Here is a 21,280-nt window from a genome sequence, read left to right as displayed (position 1 = left end):
AGATCTGTCTGTTGAGTTGAGGGTTAACCCTGTGGGGTGGGACAGAACAGGAAACGTCTGCAGAGGGCACAGCGCCTGCCGCTTCAGGCTACTGCGGGATTAAAAGAGCTCTTTGTGTTCCCTCCCGTCTGACGAGAGTTACACACCTGAAGCAGCTCTAAACCCTGCGTCGTCCCAAGCAACAGCCAATGAAAACCTTCGATCTTTGACTGTATAATGAGCCATGCTCCTCAGATAAGTGTTTGTTGAGTGTGACAGAAATGAAATTATATATTATATGGGCAACATAGTTGGGAAATTTATGGTGTGAAAATGAAAGTTAAATGCATTAACTTAAAGGGATAGTTCACCCAAAAATGAAAATTATCCCATGATTTACTTACCCTCAAGCCATCCTAGGAGTATGACTATCTTCTTTCAGATGAACAATCAGAAATATATTTAAAAATATCCTGGCTCTTCCAAGCTTTATATATTTTGAGATTTTGAAGTCCCCCCCAAAAATGCATCCATCCAACATAAAAATAATCCATACGGCAGTCTGCCGGAAGCTAGTCATTATAGTTAAAAGTTTTAAATATGGATATTTTTCTTACGAAAACTCAACGCTTCACTTCCGAAGGCCTTTATTAACCCTCTGGAGCTGTATGGATTATTTTTATGATGGATGGATGGATGCATTTTTTGGGCTTCAAAATCTCACCCCCATTCACTACCATTATAAAGCTTGGAAGAGCCAGGATATTTTTAAATATATGTCATATATAGATCTATATGGATTGGTGAGTAAATCATGGGATAATTTTCATTTTTGGGTGAACTATCCCTTTAAATGCATGTCCTGAGATGATCATGCATCAAATTCCCATAATAAAGAACAAAGGGCCGGCCACTTTTTCCTGTTTATAATACTGCAAACAAACTTTATTTGATAGTCAAACACTGCATATAATAAAAAGCAACCCCTTAAAAGAATCTTTCCGTAATAGGATTCCAATTTCATCATGGGCAACGAGTAATTTTCATGTTGTGTAATGTTTTTTGTTTACCAGAACACTCCTGTTTTACTGTCATTGTGGCTTGTGTCCGAACAGGGATGAGGTTTATGAGTCATTTCAAAGATTATGATTATGTGGTCACCGAAAAATTCCTGCATCCTCATACGCAATGGCAAAATGTATGTATCATTCTGGAAGCAAAATAATATTGTTCCAAAATAACATGTAAAATCTCTTGCCACATTGCCCACAAACCGAAACAAAAACAGAAGAATGAGGAAACATAGGAGACAAAACGTTCCTTCTGTTTTTAGTCTGATCTAAAGGCTTTATTTGCATGACTTTACGTAAAATTCAAGTTACTACATACTTGATTATTTTAATACTTACATGTTCATCTCCAATAGCTTCCCAAGTTAGACGATTCCTCTTAAAGGGATAGTTCACCCAATAATGAAAATGCTGTCATCATTTACTCTCCCTCAAGTTGTTCCAAACCTGTATGAAATTATTTCTTCTGTTAAACACAAAAGAAGGTATTTTATAGAATGTCAGTAACCAAACAGTTGATTGACTTCCATAGAATTTTTTTCCCTACTATGGAAGTCAATAGGTGCCATTAACTGTTTGGTTAACTTTAAAATATCCTCTTTTGTGTTCAGCAGAAGAAAGAAACTCATACAGGTTTGGAACAACATGAGGGCGAGTAAGTAATGACAACATTTTCATTTTTGGGTGAACTATCCCTTTAAGTCCCATCAACGACTGTTCTATTAGTTATTTGATCTTATTAAATTATTACAAATCCCACAAATTCTTTACACTGCAAACAGTGTGATGAATTGCAAATAAAGGCCTCAAAGTACCAATATTTGCACAAGTAAACTCTATAAACTTAGTTATAAGTGTACTTGTGGTAAAGAGATGACAATCACCATAAAGACAAGAACACCTAAACAAACACAATGTCAAATTAAAGAACTCATCAATCATTTCTTATTTCACAACATTAATTCATTTATTGAATTTTCAAACCACCAGAGCAATACAAAGTAAACAGAAATCACTTTTCCCACACTGTTCCTTGAGAACATATGCAGAACTATTTCAGTTACTTACTAGGAACAACAATCTATGCATTACTTTTTGCTCCATGACTGCATTACTTAAAAAAAATAAAAAAAATAAATAACAGTGCACATTCCAAAAACCATCCATTTGCAAAACAAACATTAATCTCGCACATAAACTATTTTTTCTTGGAGTATTCTTTCCGTCCACCGCCTGCTCCAAAGTTTCGCACGCGGTGTATTTTGGCGAGCTGGGCCTCTATTGTCTCTATAATGTTCATGTGGTCTGGGATGTGGACGTAGCGAACATTTCGGCCAGTGACAAACAGGTCGTCCATACTGGACATGCGTCCATGTCTGTCCCTGTACAGAACCTTCTCCAGCCGGATGTTCATGAAAGCGTCCACATTAATAACGCGTCCTCTGGCCGTGCTCTCGTCTCGCAGGTCAACGGTGGTCACATGACCATGCAGGCCCTGCAGGAGAATCACCAGGCTGTTCTCGGCGATGGTGCGTTCACGAATCGAATGGCTCACTTCCATGTTCACCTCTGCACAGAGAAATCAGTTGGACAATGAGATTTGTCTAGCAGTGTGAGCAATTTAAGAAACAATTTCTTTGTATATTATTTCTTTGATACTGTTCATCATGACACCAAATACGATGAAAAACCAAGATAAGCAGATAAATACTCTCTGCCAGTTAACTAAAATGGCAGCCCCAAATAAATGCATGACTCGTATTACACCTCCAAGCCACATACTCAACAATTTTACTGTAATGATTTTGAGCATGCGCACACTTGCACATAATTAATGATAATTACAGGCTTCTGAGATGCTCTGCTGGCAGACAAACCACATATCGCAACTCACGAAATGATTTGATGGAAAATATGCAAATAAGCTGAAATGCAAGGTGAAATGTAGGATGAAAAAGTAATAATTTCAAATGTCAAATAGAAAATTAATTATATTTTCTCTGAATTTTAAGCCACAAAAAATATAAATTAATGTATTTGCAGTATATAAGTAAAATATCATTTGTATATGGGTTATTGATGAATAAGGTTTTTAAAAAAACATAATGAAGATAATTCATTTTGAAGTTTTACTAAGCGTTAACAATGAGATTATGTGGTTTTTAAACACTGCTTTTGACATTTTTTAAAAGACGGACAAAATGTGTCGCCAAAAGTCATTTGGTTTAAACAAAATTTTGTTTTTACCGAACAACACGAATGAATATTTTTTCAAACAATGCTAACAGGTTGATATCTAGCTAGCAAAAGGACAATCAAACATTTTATATTTATATTTAAGTTTTTAAAATATTACAACATTTTCCATGTTTTATATTGATTGTACCGAATTACCTGATGTTTCGGGACATGCTTATGAGCAAGTGAAAACAATGAATTTTTCAAGTAGTTAAAGAGAATTATTTTAATATATTTTAAACACAAATGAAATGGCTGTATCAGCCTTTGGATGATTAAACCGAATGACCTCTTGACACAAAATACAAAAAAACCTTTTGGATTAAATAAGAGAGATCTAGACCTTAAATACTTTGGTATATTTTCATTATTATTAAGGCCTTTGAACAAAAAAATGACCCATCATGTCATTGACCCATATACACAAAATCTTCTTCAAATGCTTTGTATGCAAATGAGCTTTGTCGTCTAGTAAGGTGAAATGCAGAATGAAAAGAAATAATGTCAAATTAAAATTTTCTCTGAATTTTTAAGCCACAAAAAAATAAATGTAATTGCAATATATAAATAAAATATCATGCACCAAATCTAGATACAGTTTCATTTTTAGGTTACACATTTCCAATATGTGACTCACTTCCAGTTATATCAATTAAAAAACATCACTATTGTTGACCAGTAGTTTTATAACATTACTTTAATTAATATGTACTTGTCTTTTTAAAATTACTATCAAGTATTTCGATAGTTTCACTAGTACCGGTAAGATCCCCATATACTAATAACCAGCTGAATACACTAGGCACTATTGAAACGTATCTAATGAAGAAACGTTACCATCTACCGAATAGTTAGTAAGGAAATTGAAAACTATATTAGACGAGGATCATGAAAAGACGTCAACAAATATTAAACTTTTTGTAGCTCTATTTAACTAAAGGTATAACATGCGATCAGAGCGGAAATATTTACAGTGATCATTTAATCCTCACAGAATCCAGATTCACTCATAAATGACATGTGAAGTAAAAATAATCGTTTTATTACCTCCTTTGGTGTTTTAACATGCTCAAAACATCATGTTTGCATCTGCTTTCGAGCGACGCGCTTCGTCGCAGAGGAGAGTGACGTCATCAAGACGTACCGAATTGAAATCGCTCGCGCGCCCTCTAGCGAGTCGCTTGGATAAACTTCATAGGTGACTAGTTAGTTATACAAGTTAATGTTTATCCGGGTAAGTTTATTCATAAAGTTAAATCCTTTATTTTCTCCATTGTTGTTCAAGAAAAAAAAAATTCATTTAACACACATTGACTGCTGTGGCGGGTCATGTTGTCACAATGGACATCGGCTTTGTTTTTTTAATTTAAAATAAGGTAAAGCATCTTCAGCATATTTGTATTTAACATGTATTATGTAATTTAATTGCTGTTATGCTAATGTTGAACACTACAACGATTATGAAACAATGAAACATTAAAACAGTAGCTAATTACTCGAAACACAATATTTAAAACCCATGTGGCAACTTGCCCCGACCTGACATGTATAATCTTATCCCAAGAACACAGTTCAACAATTCATTCAAATTTTATACGTCCTTGACAGTTGTTTTGTATGCTTTTCTTTTTGTTTACCCAAAAGCTATATGATTTTTTAAATGTTTTTTTAATGTTAGGCCTATGTTTTTATAATCTTCAATCACAATCATTTATAATGTCTTAATAGATTTTGTGATTCACATATTGTAACCACACATTAAACAGCACTAAACAGTAGCCTATCTAGTGCCAGAAAAACAGGTTACAATGAAAATAGAATGAATAACAGCAGGAAATCATAGTTTTTCTGTCAGCAGAATGAAACAAGTTTTGTTCCAGTGAACTTAAATTTTTGACTTTATTCTGCAGTAAAAAAACTAGTTGACATATTGAATCAGTCATTGTAGGCATATATTAGAAGTCCAACTTCAGAAAGCAAATGTCAATCAGCTGAACTGACATATCCTTAGCCTCACAGCATAATTGCCTAAGTCATTTTTTGGCCAAATTGTGGTATCTGCCTTTGAAATATGATCTGGGCAATTATGCTATGAGACTAACGATATTAGACATGATGGGTTTTTTAATGAATAATTTTCCCTTTGAAGATGTTAATAAAGGGATTTAGTCAGCTCTGCCAATGTCAGGGGACATTTTTTTAACATATCTGTTTGAGCATAAACAACATCTGCAAAGTTATGATACTCAAAGTTCAATGCAAAGGGAGATATTTTATATTTTTGGCTGCGTGAGATTCTCCAGCTTTGTTGTTGTTGAGCAACCAAAGCCTGAGCAGTTAAAGCTCCGCCCTCTTCTGGAAAGGGGGCTGGGAGCAGCAGCTCATTTGCATTTAAAGGGACACACACAAAAACTGCGTGTTTTTGCTCACACCCAAATGGGGCAAATTTGACAAGCTATAATAAATGATCTGTGGGGTATTTTGAGCTGACAAATTCTGGAGACACCAGAGACTTATATTACATCTTGTAAAAGGAGCATTATAGGTCCCCTTTAAATAAAATCATAAACAGTACAATTTTGCTTGCAGGTTGTTCTTAATCAGGTTTCTAAATGCATGAAGGCCAGGCATTTTCAAAACTCTCATTTATTTCTGTTTCCTCTCAGACCTACCACATGTTTCCTGACTCATAGTCTTCAGTGACTGACCTTTAAAGCTCATCCATCATGGCCAGCAAGTCATCTCCCTTGTTCCCGGGTCCCTCTGTCTGGCTTCCCTCTTCATCAAATTCTCCTGCTATGCGTGCCAGCTCAGTACTGGCCAGCTGATCCTGGGAATACAAAGGTAAACACTCAGGAATAAGTAAGAACTGTTTTTTTATTGATTTATAATGTGTAATTTTCTGATTAAAATTACTCTTGAATTTAGTCTCTTTACAGTAGTATTGATGTGGTTTGAGATTACCACAAACCCAGTGTGGAATCTGAATGAGATGGAATATATTAATAATGTTGGCATGTACTTATGTGCTTAGTAGAAAAGTTATTGTCTACTAAAACATAATTGAACATTCACTCTCATTCAACTCAACATTCATGCATAAAATATTCCTGAATTAACAGGAACAAATGTCTGGTTTCTTTTTTTGGTATTAACTTCCCTGAAACTTCCATTTGAATGGAATTAAAATCATATGTCAAAAAGCAAGCTAAGCTTGCCCTGGAGCGACATTGGTGTTTCTTAGCAATTGATAACACATTTTACTAGTAGCATAGGACATTCCCAGCCCTGGGCAACAAAATGAAGCAAAACAAAAACATGAATTTTTTTTAAGTGCATGACAGACCTGTGTGACTTGTATGTTAATGACTCTAGATGACTGGTGCCCCGTTCCCTCCGAAATTACACTGAAAAAGTTTGAGAGAAGGTTAGAGTAACAAACATTTTTACCTGTTATTGTCAATCGGTCCTTCGGTAAAATTATATTTTAAAAGAATGGTTCACCTTTATTATTCTTTGTGACACAAAATTGGAAAATTTGAAAATGCTTTTATATATATATATATATATATATATATATATTTAACCCTCTACCGCATAGTGTTGCCATATGGCAACATACACTTTGTGTTCATTTCCTTGCCACCGTCTCTTTAAGAGAACATTCTAGTTTTTTTTGTTGGTAAGAGAAGACCTTAGTTTAGCCAATGATGTGCTTTGGTTAAGTCACATGACATGAAATTTTTTTCTGTGGCGCGATTTTCTAACAGACTGCCATCTCTTGTATGATTAATTAAAATTAATTAAAAATTCAGTAACAAACAAGGACCCGCCCATGTCACATTCACAAAAAAATTTTTAACATCATCTCAGGTAAGTTATGATGACATATTCACCACTCAAATTTTTTTTAATGAAATTAGTTTTTGGTAAATCGATCAAATGTCTGTGTTGCCATATGGCAACACTGCGCAATAATGGAATGCCATTATTATAATAGGTTAGATAGCTAGCAAAGGCCAGCTGCAGTCTGTTAAGCTGTAACAATAAGAACATTAATGCTAGTGATATAATGTTGATTAGTCGTATGTTAAGGACTGCCATGGCATTTGTATTATGGATTAAATCAACATCAGAGACCTGCCACCACAGCCAGTATACTGGCCCAGACCAACCACTGGCCTACCATTGTGTCTCAAAAAGGCAGGTGCAAGTGGCTGTAAGTGTATTGTTAGGGTGAAGTGCACCAAATATGATGTCTACATGCCTCCTTTAGAAATACGTAACGAGTTCTGATTGTGCCAGCGGTTCCTGTGTTGTGATTCGACAGCTCTGAGCGCACCGTGCCCGGAAAGGTCACGCCTCTTACCATAACGTGGAGATGCACGCGCTCAGTGGTATTGTAAACATGTCTTTAATTTTACCCTATCAATTTGAGCCGGAATCAGACCCGGTGATTGGACTGCGGGATGAAAATAACAGCGTTTCGACGACATGGCGACAAACACACTCTACAAACGCAACTCTTGTGTATTCCTGTGGGAGGAGGTTAGTCAAAAAACTGTTTTAGTGACGTCATTAAAGAAGGAAGTAGAGGGATGTAGTCCAAACTAGCCGTTCGATGTAGGCGACTTCTGTTAAATAAAATATCTCGCTTGGCATTGAACTTTGAGCTTTAAAATTGTACAGATTTTATTTATACTCTAACAACAACATTACACACTAACTAAAGTTTGAAACATGGGATCACGAAGAACGGGACCTTTAAAATAATATTTTTTTCCACATTTTTTTTTACAGCACTTCAAGTTAAGCCACTCTAAGAAAAGAAAAAGAGTCAAATATTGTTTTTTTTTTAATTTATCATAATGCGTGCGGTAGAGGGATATATATATATATATATATATATATATATATATATATATATATATATATATTAGTGCTGTCAATAGGTTTAAAAAATTAACTAATCACTTTTTTTGGAGTTTTTAATATTTTTATATTGTAATAATTTCAGTTACTCTCCAAATAAATTAATGTAGAAATTACAAAGACAGTATATTTTAAATATTTGTTTAATGGTATCTTTTAAGGAATGAAGGTCAGTATCACTGTTACTAATACTGCTACTGATGTCTCTATGACAGTGATTTTTTTTTTTTTTTTTTTTAAATAATTATAGACATTCAACATTACAGTATAACTAAAAGCTATCAACTTCAACATTTATTAAGATTTAAAAGGTTACAACCTTTAAGTGAACTTAAAACAATTTTCACATAAACGTATTATAATAATAAATGTCATATTTACCTGTGGAAATATACAGAAATTGAATAAAGTTATCAATCACTTTACATTCTTTACTGCATAAATTATAAATCTAATATAGATTAATTCTCTGTTACATTAATGACAGACATCACAGTCACAGGCTGCTGTGCTGCTTGACGTGGATCTGACACCATCTCATTTTCTCACAACTCTTTAAGGTCTTATTTAAGACTGCTCTTATGAGGATACTCGACAAAACGGACATTTTGGCATCATTCTGTTTGTTATTGTTTGCTCAAGTGCGAAAGAGAACTCAATACTGACGTGCGTCTTTCTGTGTGTGTCACATAGACATGACATTCACAGACAGCGCGTTCTCATTTGTGTTGTGGCGCTTGAATGCATTAAAAGCATTTGCGTGAAGAAGAGCGTGATCATATAATGTAACGCTAGCCAAATTATGACAGAAAAAACGGATGCTGTGTTAATTGCATTAAATATTTTTAACGCGTTAAACTAAAAGAAATTAATTGCATGCATTAACGCACTAATTTTGATAGAACTTTGATATATATATATAAATGACAAAGAAGCAACCATGCCTTTGAGGTTGTGTGTTGACCTGTCAGGATTATGTCTGGATTAGTAATGCTTACATGCCCTCCTCCTCCTCCTCCTCCTGGTCCAAGGCCAACAGGTTGACTCTGAAACCAGCTTCCACATTCAAGAGTTTCTGCACCTCCATTCCTCCCATCAGTTTAGCGAGCAGATTGAGTTCCTCTGTGGCCAGAGGATTGGGGGTTGTGTCTGCCTGTCCAGATATTCACACAAAAATACAGTGACTTCCAGAGAGCCTTGAGTTGCAAACATAACATTAGTATGAAACATAGGTCTAATTTAGTTTTTTGCTTTTTTCCTCAACATGAGCTGTTCCCTTGGAATGTCCCATGATGCCTGCAGTGAGGGTGTACCTGCTTTGGTTTCCGTGCAGAGGTGGTTGATGAATCCATGTCTTCAGGTGAAGGTGTACTGTACCTGCACAGATGTCCTCAGAGATTCACATGAGCATGAATCACGGAATATGTTTTAGGGTTGGGAAGGTTACTTTTAGAATGTATTTCACTACAGATTACAAAATACATGCTTTAAAAAGTAATCAGTAACGTATTTCGTTACATTACTCAAGTTTAGTAACTTAATCTAAATACTTTGGAATACTTTGAAATACTTAACAACACAAAGGACCATATTAACTTGATGTTCTGTTTTAAGTTTACAACCTGTAAATAAAAATGACCTCTACCCATCAGTTTTCCACTAAATTGTATTTTTAACATCAGTTAGCCTACAAAATATATATCTGCAGTATATTAGACATAACCTATGTGTTGGTAAAGAATTTCAATATCTTGATAAACAAATTAAGAAAATAGCCTATTTGTTTCTTTTAACATCACATCCATATATAATTACTGTTGATATATCATTCCTAAATTATATTTTTATATTTGTAAAAATGTGCATCAGAGGGATAACAAAATATTAAATAACAATAAAATATTGTTAATAATATAAGTTGTTTTATAGGTGTATAGAGTTGAACTGACACAGTGGTTTAAATTGTTTTATTAACAAAGTTTGTTTATAACATTTAGAATGTTTATAAAGAAAATGAAATGATCTACCCAGTAATCTCGAGAAAAGGCCTATATTCAAACAGTTTTTTGCATCTCTCCACCACCACATTTTACATGTTTGGAAAAAAATATGATCATTTTGTGTGAACTATCCCTAGTATAAATATGTTTATACTAATATTTAACTTTAGTGCACTGATAGCTGCATTAATATTAACCATATAAACAACAAACAGCAAAGAAAAAAAAAACAATTCGAATTTTTTTTTTTAAATAATCCTTTATTTAATTTTTTAAATTATTATTAGTGATGCACCTATTTTAATTTTTCATAGCCAACAGAAGCAAATTCTGATACTGGTTGCAGATTATATTTTAAAGCAAATTTATTTTGCAAAATTTATAAATGTATTTGTTCAAAAAATGTGTAGCTCTTTGATATTAGAGGCAAACACTGGATTTTTATCACAATCTTAACAAAGATGTTATGAACATGAGCATGATCAGTTGTTTTTCATTTAAACAGCAAAAACAGCATGGTCTGACTATAGCTTTGTGAAATGCTACATGAGACACCTGCATGAAATGCAAATTCACTCTCTGACAGTAGATGGCGCTTATGGAACAGCAGCGATATAGCGTTTCCATGGTTACCACTATATACAAACTAAGCAGTTGCGCTGGAGATAAGAGCAAAAGCCATCAAAACTTTTCTGAAGACAGTTCCCTTCAGAGATACAGTCATATCAACCCCAATTTAATATTTATATTATTCTTCCTATGTTTTGCACGCAGTGAGCTTGTGCATGGTGCAGTATTTCCTCTGCTGGCGCGTCTGTTCTCCTCTTTGTGTCCGTTTTCAGCGCGTGCTTGTGTTAAAGTCGGCATGAAATCAAAATTAACAATTCTTATTTTTTTATGGAATATTGTAGTATTTTTTATCAATAATGTATCCGTGAACTTCATTATTTTTTAAAAATTCATGTGCCCTCATAATCTTTAATCAAAATCATTAACCTCCCATCCCCCTTCAAAACGACTCATCGTCTCTTCCTGTCACATGCTATGGCTCAAGGGTGGAGCTATCTGGAATTGCAGTGACATATGGGGTAAATGCTGTGCTTCACTTTATAGAGATTAATGCATTAAACACTGCTGATGCCAGTCATTGGGGTGTACAGTAAACATGGAAAGGAACCTGCGACACGCTCAGTCAGTCAGGCTGCGTGTCCACTGGAGCAGAGCAAGCGACCAGAGCATTTTTAGATTAATTCTTATGGAAGTTGAGCGTCACTTAAAGGGATAGTTCACCCAAAAATGAAAATTTGATGTTCATCACTCGATTCGTTTGGTCTGATCGCGCTCTGACAGCGGCAGTGATGTCTCGCGCATATACTTCACTGAGAGCGAGACATCACGTTGTCAGAGCGCGATCAGACCAAACGAATCGAGTGATGAATGCCATTGGACATAGTGGTGTATTAGAGGTAAAAAATTATATAAATACTGTTCGGTTTCTCGCATAAACCGATCGTTTCGTGTCTTAGGACATCAATGTGTCGTCACGAGCCGCAGGGTTTAATTTGGACTTGTCTGTGCATGTTTTATTTACTCTTATTGTAGAAGTTCCCATCCACTAGCATTATTTGACTGACAGACGGCAACGTTTGGAGTTAAAAATCATCATTTGTGTTCTACTGAAGAAACAAAGACACCTACATCTTGGATGCGCTGGGGATAAGCAGATAAACATCAAATTTTCATTTTTGGGTGAACTATCCCTTTAACTTACGCGCGGCTCAACTTCCATAGGAATGAACCGAAAACACTCGCTCTTTTAACTGCTCGCTCCGCGCCAACGGACACACACCATCAGTCAGTCAGTCAGTCAGTCAGTCTCTCTGGCTGTTTATTGCCGTTAACCGTCCTCGTCATCCTCAATAAAGCTCTTAAAGTAACGTGAGTGCTCGGAGTTAGTAATTCATATCTGCCTCCATTTCGTTAGCAACGCCCAACTTCCAATCAATTTCCGAAGGACGAAATCAAGTCCCGCCCTCTCATTTCAGATGCCGTTTCATGCCGACTTTAACGTCCTGTTGACAGGCTTAGTAAATATTTCCTGAAATTTTGGGAAATTATTACAAAGCTGTTTGTTTGCAAGCCCGGAATAAAGATCAAAATAAAACTAAAAAACATTTGGATTTATAACGAGTGGACTACTGCATCTCTATTTTTGATCATGAACTCGAGTAAGCGCCATATAGGCCTACCTAAACATGATTTAGAATGAATTATTAAGATTTAAAGTTTGTCTGTAAAGTACACAAAGAATACTTATAAAAGGCTTTATAAAACATTATTTAACGCATGATTAAGTGGATGTTAATTCTATGAGGATTGTGTGTTATTTTTCAAAGACCTAATAAATTCTTATAAATATTATAGGCCTACGTAGGCTAATGATAACCATATAAAGCTCAATGTACAAGTAAATAGGAAAATAAGGAGTAAATAAGGAAAATAACATTTTCGAAGACCAAGAACAGCTTAAGGCCAGCTTATAACCTCAAGATGCTTTTTCAGAATAGATGTTGAATCCTTTGAAGCCGATGGAAGTTTTGTTGCAGACATAGCTTGCATTGCACTATAATGTTAGTGTACGTCCTTTTTCATGTTTATAAGTAAAACTGTCTTTGAATTTCCACTAGAGAAATGCATTATTCCCTGTTTCCCCGTCCATTTTCTGCAATGTGAGCTCATGTCTGCACTCTGCAGGTTGCTAATATCTGAACAGGCAGCACGCGTTTTTTTAAACAGACAGAGTCGGATAATCATCAACATTGGCTCGTTGGTTAAAAATCCTCAAACAAGCTTCCGTTAATAGCCAATTAAATTAAATAAATGACATAAAAATTCAAAGTAATCCCTTTGGTAATCTAAAATACTTTTTAAATGTAACTGTAATTTGATTACCATCTATTTAAAATGTAACTGTAACGAAATACATTTACTCAAATTTTGTATTTTAAATACGTAACGTCGTTACATGTATTTCGTTACTCCACAACCCTGGGATGATACAATGACAAATATAAGGGGTTATTTTAAGTGTGTGTGCATGTGTCTTAATCAAAAATACCGTAAAACTGTAATATTGTGAAATATTATTACATTTTATAAATAGCTGTTTTCTATTTGAATTTATGTGAATATATTTTAACGCATAATTTATTCCTGTGATCAAAGCTGAATTTTCAGCATCGTTACTCCAGTCTTCAGTGTCACATGATCCTTCAGAAATCATTCTAATATGCTGATTTGCTGCAGAAACATTTATTATTATTATCAATGTTGAAAACATTGCGCTGCTTAATATTTTTTGTGGAGACTGATATTTTTTCAGGATCCTTTAATGAATAAAAAGTTCAATTGTTTTGTTTTGTGACGATGTGAAATACTTCACGGTCACTTTTGTGATTAATTTAATGCATTTAAAGCATTCTTATATATATATATATATATATATATATATATATATATATATATATATATATATATATATATATATATGTCTGAATATGTATGATATGTCACAGTTTATTTTGCTATCCTCACTTACATAAATGAACTATAGTGTCCTGCACCCACTAGTAAAAATATATAAAACAAATTATACATTTTTGGTTTGACTGTGTATATATATATATATATATATATATATATATATATATATATATATATATACACACACATACATACACTCACATATATTAAATTTATTTAAATGTCTATAATATATAATACAATATATTTATTTGATATTATTGTAATTAATTACATTTATTATTGTCATTATTGTTATTATTAACATATGTTTTTAAAAATCATTCATAATTCCTAATTATTAATTTTCATATTTACATGTTGGTGCCCAAAAGTGTGACCCTGTCTCCAGAGAGGTCAAACGAGGCCTGGCGTACAGCACTTGTGTAGCTTCCTCCACTGGGGAACCTTGTTCTCCTCACCTCACGCCCTTTAGCATTAAACCACCTGCAAGACAAGAATGCGGTCCTGAAGGAACAAGCTGAATGTTTGCATATGGGTGTGTATGACTATAAAGATGTGATCTTATTCCTATGAAGCGTCTGTGTTTTCCAGTTAAAACAGTGAGCTCTGACCTTCACCTGCCTTACCTAATTAAACCAGGAACCTCAAATCCGTGAGGCACCGGCCCTGAGGTCTGCAGCACAAAATGCCCGTTAGGGTTCTGGATTTTTTCTTTCAAGAAAATTGAGACCTGTGAAAAAAAATGCCACAAATCTCATGAAATCAGTTTGCGTGACTCCAACTACATGACAAAATAACTACGCTTGAATGCTCTTACAAAAAAGTCATAACTTAGTAATGATTTGCATACAACCATATGATCTGGCAGCGATGCCAGCAATCCATTTCAAATAAACAATAAGCTTTCACACAAGTAAACTGCTCACCCTGATTTGCATATCTTGAAAGAGAACCAGCAGTGTATGTCGGATGAGTTGAAACTCCCCATCGGATAAGGGTGTGTATACCTTAGAAAGAGGTGAAGTATGCACTAGAAATAACAATAACCTTGGCACAGAAAAGCAACTTGATATGCTATAGATAATAAGTGGAATTACTTCACAACAAAAAAAAGAATTTTTTATACAACACTTTATAAAGAGATGCAATTATATATATATTTTGTAAGATGTACACATCCCATTAGCAGAACAGTTCCTGGAGGGCATTCACCTCAATAAGCTGCCGCTGCGCTTCGTTGATCTGGTTAACGAGGCTGGGATTATCCTTAACCAGTTCCTTGATGGTGTCCGTGTGGTTGAAGGTGATGAGCAGTAAATCTCGTGGACGTGGACACAGAACGATCTGATACTTAAAGGCCATAGTCATCAAATCATACAGCTACAATAAAGACAATAACACAAATTTAAACAGGTAATCAATATTAATTAATACTGATATTAATTGATATTAATATTAATTAATAATTTTCTGGGTTGGAACAGGTAGAAATAACATCATTCTACAGTTACATAACAGTGTAAAATGTTAAAGATAATTTAAATAACGTATTATTTTATTTACTTATTTTTTATGGAATTTTCCATGCATATTATAAATTATTTATCTGTGCACATCATTAATGTGCCCTCATAATCTTAAATCAAAATAACTTCTCCCTCTTGCAGCAACATCTCTTCTCTGATGGCACGTTTACTGGCGTGAGGGCGGGGCAACCTGTCATTCACATGAGATCCTCCAATAGCAAACCACAACTATCCAATCAATTCCCCATGGACAAAATCAAAGTCCCACCCTACATTTTTCTTGTTCGAGAAGCCATTTCAAGGTGATAGAGAGGATTTTTTCGTCGACTGAGAATCCAAAGACTGTTACTGAGTTTTTGAAATGAGCGCATGCGTAAGAACAACCCCCCTCCTTCACAACACATTTCAAAGGAACGCCTCCCAAAACTCGTAAACACTCGTATTGGAACACGAATGTTTACCACCGGCATTCGCTGTGTCGTGTTTTTTGGATTCATTATGTCGGACTCACCGCAGGTAACTCATAATCTGCAGTTGTTACTCCTGTCTCCTGACCAGGGCTTGACATTAACTTTTTTGCTCACCAGCCACTGTGGCTAGTGGTTTTCCAAAGTTACTAGCCACTCAGCATTTTCACTGGCCACAATTTTGCTGTTGGGAAATTACATTTTATATGATTAAAGTTGACTTTGGCATGCTTAAATTACTAGCTTTTGAGTCATTTTACTTGATTTACAAGATTTAAAACCCTTTCAAACTTACAAATGCAGATTGACCACCCAAATCAAGATAATACATTGTATATATCAGCTGGCATTTTTGTTAGGTTATATAAAAAGAACAAAGAAGCAAAATTACAAATAGTATTTTTAAAAAAAAAAATCTTTTTTCAGATGTTTATTTAGCAAGTATACATTTATTTAACATTTTTTGATGTTTGATTAACATTAATGACATGCAGGTATTTATTTGGGTGCTGCTGAATGCATGGACGTCATACACATCCAGTTTTTTCCCACCTGTTTACGTCCACTTAAGCCATAGCCGACTGTATTCACGCGAGATAGGCTACTTCACACGATGCATTTTGACGTGTGTGTGCATGTATTCAGGCGCAAGGAGAACTGATTGCTTCTGTTCACACAAGCGCTTCTGTTGTGTGTCATTCAGCGTGATTCCGCCTATCCCGCCTTCACTAACCGTAAGTTAATCGATAAAAAACTGTGACTGAATTGTAATTGTGTGATACGACGAGCTTGGCTACCTTTCATTTGGCTGTAGGCTGAAATTATATTCAACCCACCAAAGTGGCTAATGGGAGTGGCTGTCTTACCCGCCACAGCGGAAATCTACCCGCATTTGGCGGGTTGGCTGGTGTTAATGTCAAGCCCTGCTCCTGACAAAAACATTGCATGCGCCGCCTGTAGAGTGTGGAAAGTTACTGGAGCGCACAGCCACGCTCGTCTCTCACAAGGAACGTCACGGCAGTGATTGACAAGCCAGAGGGCCAATCGTTTACGCGATGATCGCGTAAACGATTGGCTGATGTTTTTAAGGCCTCGTTACCTCGTGCACAGATGATGTATATTAATATTATTCCTTTCAGTGCACCTAATAAATAGTCTTTTATCAGTTAGTAAAGACAGTTTCAAGTAATATTGCAAAAATGTATCAAACAAAACATCCTCTCTAGCACCTTTCACTCAGATATACACTCACTGGCCACTTTAATATGTACACCTTGCTAGTAACGGGTTGGACACCTGTTGCCTTCAGAACTGCCTTAATTCTTCATGGCACAGATTCAACAAGGTGCTTCAAACATTCCTCAGAGATTTTGGTTCATATTGCATGATAGCATTGCACGCACACAGTTGCTGCAGATTTGGTAGACTGTGGCATTTAATTGGTACTAAGAGGCCCAAAGTGTGCCAAGAAAACATCGCTTACAGCATTACACCACCAGCAGCCTGAACTGCTGATGGATCCATGCTTTCATGTTGTTTACGCCAAATTCTAACCCTACCATGTGAATGTCGCAGCAGAAATGAAGACTCATCAGGCCAGGAAACGTTTCTCCAATCTTCTATTGTGCAATTTTGGTGAGCCCTTGTGAATTGTAGCCTCAGTTTGCTGTTCTCAGCTGACAGGAGTGGCACCGGTTTGTTCTTCTGCTTCTGTAGCCCATCTGCTTCAAGGTTGGACGTGTTGTGCGTTCAGAGATGCTCTTCTGCAGACCTCAAGTAATGAGTGCTTATTTGAGTTACCTTTCTATCAGCTGGAACCACTCTGGCCAATCTCCTCTGACCTCTGGCATCAACAAGGCATTTTCGCTCACAGAACTGCCGCTCACTGGATATTTTCTCTTTTTTGAACCATTCATTGCTGACTGTAATTTCAAGTGAACTTTTCAGACTATAAAGGTAAGAATGACGGTCTCGTCTTCACTGTTATTGTCGCATTTTCCATTGCCATTTGACATTTTTCCCATCATACACAGAAACGACTTTTTTTACATCATGCGGTGTTTCCGTGACTGCCCAAAGCGTGTGAATATAAGGCATGCGATTGGTTGACGGTTACTAAGCATCTAGTTGTAACATTCTAACACCACATGGTTTCACACTGTTCAAGTTCAACGCCAACCCTGCTCCAGAACAGGGTTTCATAACCCCGGGTAAAAAGTGGTGTTAACCCTGCATCTAAATTACAAGTGTGAAATGCTCCTTTACCCAGGGTTAAAAGCGGTGTTTAGAATGACAATAACCCGCTGTTAAGCAAAGTGTGAGAAGCCCTTTTGTAAACACTAGAGATGGTTGTGTGTGTGAAAATCCCAGTAGATCAGCAGTTTCTGAAATACTCAGACCAGCTAGCACCAACAATTAAACCATGTTCAAAGTCACTTAAATCACCTTTCTTCCCATTCTGATACTCAGTTTGAACTTCAGCAGATCATTTTGACCATAGCTGTGTCTCATTTCGAAGGCTACGTCATTTGGAGGCCACATTTGTCAGCTACATACATCATAAAGGATGCCATCATGTGATTGGTTGATTAGATATTTGTTTTAACGAGCAAGTTGTACAGGTGTACCTAATGAAGTGTCCAGTGAGTTTATGTCACAATAGAGAAGCAACTTCTGTTTATTCTGACTTTAATATAGCTGTGTTGTTTGCCTGTTGTATGTAAATTGTTTTTTTAACATTTAGTAAACTGATGAAACGGCATATTTTTAAGTCATGGCGAATTTTAAGTTCAATCAAGACATTTATTTGTGTTTGCATCGGGAGAGGGTGAGTTTGAATACCTTGTCCATGCTGGCCAGGTTAAGACGCATAATTGAGGCGTGTGCTATCCGTGTCAAAACTGTCCGCAGGGCTCGGTGGGAATACAGATCCTGTGGCTGCAAGAGCTCCTCTAGAAAAGCCTTATTGAACATAGTGCCCACTATATCATTCATAACTACAGAAAGAGAATGACAAGTGAGAAAAAAGAAAGACTGAGGCAAGAGAAACAGAATCTTAAACAGAAAGATCTTTCCCAAAGAAAAAAACAAAAAAAAAAAAAACAGAAAGAAGCTGCTGAAATTTGCATCATAATTTTTTTGTTTGATTATGAATGATAGAGATTATATGAATTGTGGATCTTATTTTTAAATGACTTATTTTGGTTTGTCACACCTAAGAATCAGTGGTCGGGTGAATTACCTTTATCTTGATTTTGGATTAAATTAATTAATTTGGGGGAAAAACAGACTAATCTTTGGATTATTAGGTAACACTTTACAATAAGGTCTCATTCGTTAACATTAACTACACAAACTAACAATGAGCAATTCTTTGCTAATGATAGTTAATACAAAAACACCTGTTCATTGTTTGTTCATGCGTTTTCACAGTGCATTAACTAATGTTAACTTTTTTTAAAGGTGCCGTAGAATGGAAAATTGAATTTACCTTGGCATAGTTGAATAACAAGAGTTGAGTACATGGAAAAGACATACACTGAGTCTCAAACACCATTGTTTCCTCCTTCTTTTGTAAATATCATTTGTTTAAAAGACCTCCGAAAAACAGGCATATCTTGGGCGAGGATTTAAAGGGGCCGCAGCCTGAATCGTTGCATAGGTAATGATGCCCTGACATAGGCAGGTAAAAAAATTAATTTAAAAAAATCTATGGGGTATTTTGAACTTCACAGACACATTCAGGGGACACCTTAGACTTATATTGCATCTTGTGAAAGAACATTCTAGGGCACCTTTAACTAATGTGAAATGCAACATTTGATTTTAATAATGTATGAGTAAATGTTGAAATTAACATTAACTAAGATTAATAAATGCTGTAGAAGTATTGTTCATTAATATTGTGAAATAAAGTAGTTAACTAATGTTAACTAATGAAACCTTATTGTAAAGTGTTTCAGACAGTGCATGAAGTGGAAAAATAAAAGTGCCGGTACTCCTGATTCTTGGTTCAAAACACGCTTCAGAAGAAGGGAGGGCTCGGTGGGCTTCCGTACGTGCAACATATCAGAAGTGCTGGTATGCTAAAGGTAAAAATAGAGAGGTGCTGTTCTGGCACGTACCGCCCCATTTCAAGCACTGGATACAGATTATTATATGTTGTGCTCAATGTGTAAGTGGCATTTTTTTCCACATCAGATTCTTTCACACGTGATTTTGCTACAAATAAACTGCATGTATCACATATCAAATATTTAGAACAAACTTAATAGGAAGGAAGATCAAAAATATTGTACCTCTTTTCCTGTCATCATCTGTCCAAACACCTGCAAAAGAGAGTTCAGGTCAAATTCCTGTTACATTTGAGTGAGTTCATGCAATTTCCCCATCACAGGACGTATAGCACGAGTGTAATCGAACATTAGACATGGTTCATTAATCTATCTGTAACACAAATTGCCGTCTGACAACGGCTGAGATTGCATCAGATCATGCATGTTGCACTTATTCCTGATATTTCTATGAAAATGAATATAATTTTCATGATATTCACTAGGCCTAGTAAGAACAAAAAAATATTTCAGAGCTAATATTTCAGTGGAAATGGTACAGGGTTACTCCACTGTATTTCTAGAACTTCTAGTTCAGTGGTTCTCAACTGGTTTTGCTTCAGGGCACTTATTGTGTAAAAGTACAAACATATTATTAAAAACAAACTTTGATATTTATTACTGTTCCCAAGATATGCACAGGTCCAATAATGTAAATAGACTGGAAGATTAACGATCAATGGCACACTTGTGGATGTGGCTTCAATGCTCAAACTTGCATTATTTGCATTTTATATATTTTATTTTATTTTATTATTTGCATTTAACAAATGTAAGAATCACACATCTTTTTGTCATCACGTTTATTTTTATTTTCATAATACATTAATAAAACAAACAGATGCACGTGAAGATGTGCAAGGTAGATAAAGGTCATCTTGATGCACTAGTTGTTAATAGTTTACTAAAGCAGGATTCGTTAGTTAAGCAGCTATTATGTGCTTTAGGGGTCGAGACTACTGTTGGTTACCTCTCTGAGTTTTATCATCGTTTTCATCCTGCGCTCGGAGGCGCTGATCCAGAATGTAGATCATTTCTCCGCCGAGGTTTATGATGAGCAAAGGAAGAGTTCTTTGAGACATGCTGAATGAGTTCATGTATTAGCTGCTCACTTTTTATATCACGAACTTGTTACTGCAGTAGTGCTAGTTCATTTTCTTTTTGTATACGACGCACACGGTCACATCAAGCGCGCGAGCTTTTAGCGGAGCATTATGACGTCGCGTAATGCCACGCTGACCCGCTGCTCCTGCGCGCGCTCACACACACACACACACACACACACACTGTCACAGTCATTACAGACGCGCGCAGTGGTTGGATTATAATTATTAGCATATTCCACTGTATTGTGTATTAATTCATTTAATGAATCGTTAGTTGATTCAGTTAATCATCTGTTAAATAATT

At 35.6% G+C, this 21,280-nt stretch overlaps 3 protein-coding genes and 1 long non-coding RNA gene across 5 annotated transcripts in view; 1 reads left to right on the top strand and 3 right to left on the bottom strand.

Moving 5' to 3' along the window:
• Positions 1 to 21,280, bottom strand: part of LOC125276113 (E3 ubiquitin-protein ligase TRIM39-like) — a 302,026-nt gene that overhangs the window by 118,738 nt on the left and 162,008 nt on the right. The window lies entirely within an intron of this gene.
• On the bottom strand, positions 1,995 to 6,117 carry lsm10 (LSM10, U7 small nuclear RNA associated). Of its 2 annotated transcripts, none has more exons than XM_048203724.1 (2): positions 5,996 to 6,117; positions 1,995 to 2,618 (listed from the first exon to the last, which is right to left on the bottom strand). In XM_048203724.1, the coding sequence occupies exons 1-2, from the start codon at positions 6,006 to 6,008 to the stop codon at positions 2,248 to 2,250; spliced, it is 384 nt and encodes a 127-aa protein (XP_048059681.1). In that variant the 5' UTR covers positions 6,009 to 6,117; the 3' UTR covers positions 1,995 to 2,247. The 2 variants fall into 2 exon arrangements, with proteins under 2 accessions (XP_048059681.1, XP_048059682.1); XM_048203725.1 differs by lacking the exon at positions 5,996 to 6,117 and adding an exon at positions 4,335 to 4,482.
• LOC125276216 lies at positions 4,475 to 14,249 on the top strand. The gene is made up of 4 exons (XR_007186601.1): positions 4,475 to 4,521; positions 5,954 to 6,131; positions 9,489 to 9,579; positions 14,137 to 14,249. It is a non-coding gene; the product is annotated as an uncharacterized LOC125276216 (long non-coding RNA).
• On the bottom strand, positions 9,232 to 21,181 carry oscp1a (organic solute carrier partner 1a). Its single transcript, XM_048203690.1, has 9 exons — positions 20,841 to 21,181; positions 20,057 to 20,086; positions 18,600 to 18,754; positions 14,978 to 15,145; positions 14,692 to 14,772; positions 14,392 to 14,495; positions 14,120 to 14,248; positions 9,533 to 9,609; positions 9,232 to 9,372 (listed from the first exon to the last, which is right to left on the bottom strand). The coding sequence occupies exons 1-8, from the start codon at positions 20,965 to 20,967 to the stop codon at positions 9,576 to 9,578; spliced, it is 828 nt and encodes a 275-aa protein (XP_048059647.1). The 5' UTR covers positions 20,968 to 21,181; the 3' UTR covers positions 9,232 to 9,372; positions 9,533 to 9,575.

This window comes from Megalobrama amblycephala, linkage group LG9 (genome assembly GCF_018812025.1).
Source record: "Megalobrama amblycephala isolate DHTTF-2021 linkage group LG9, ASM1881202v1, whole genome shotgun sequence".
NCBI lineage: Eukaryota > Metazoa > Chordata > Actinopteri > Cypriniformes > Xenocyprididae > Megalobrama > Megalobrama amblycephala.
This window is presented reverse-complemented; position numbering and strand designations above follow the sequence as displayed.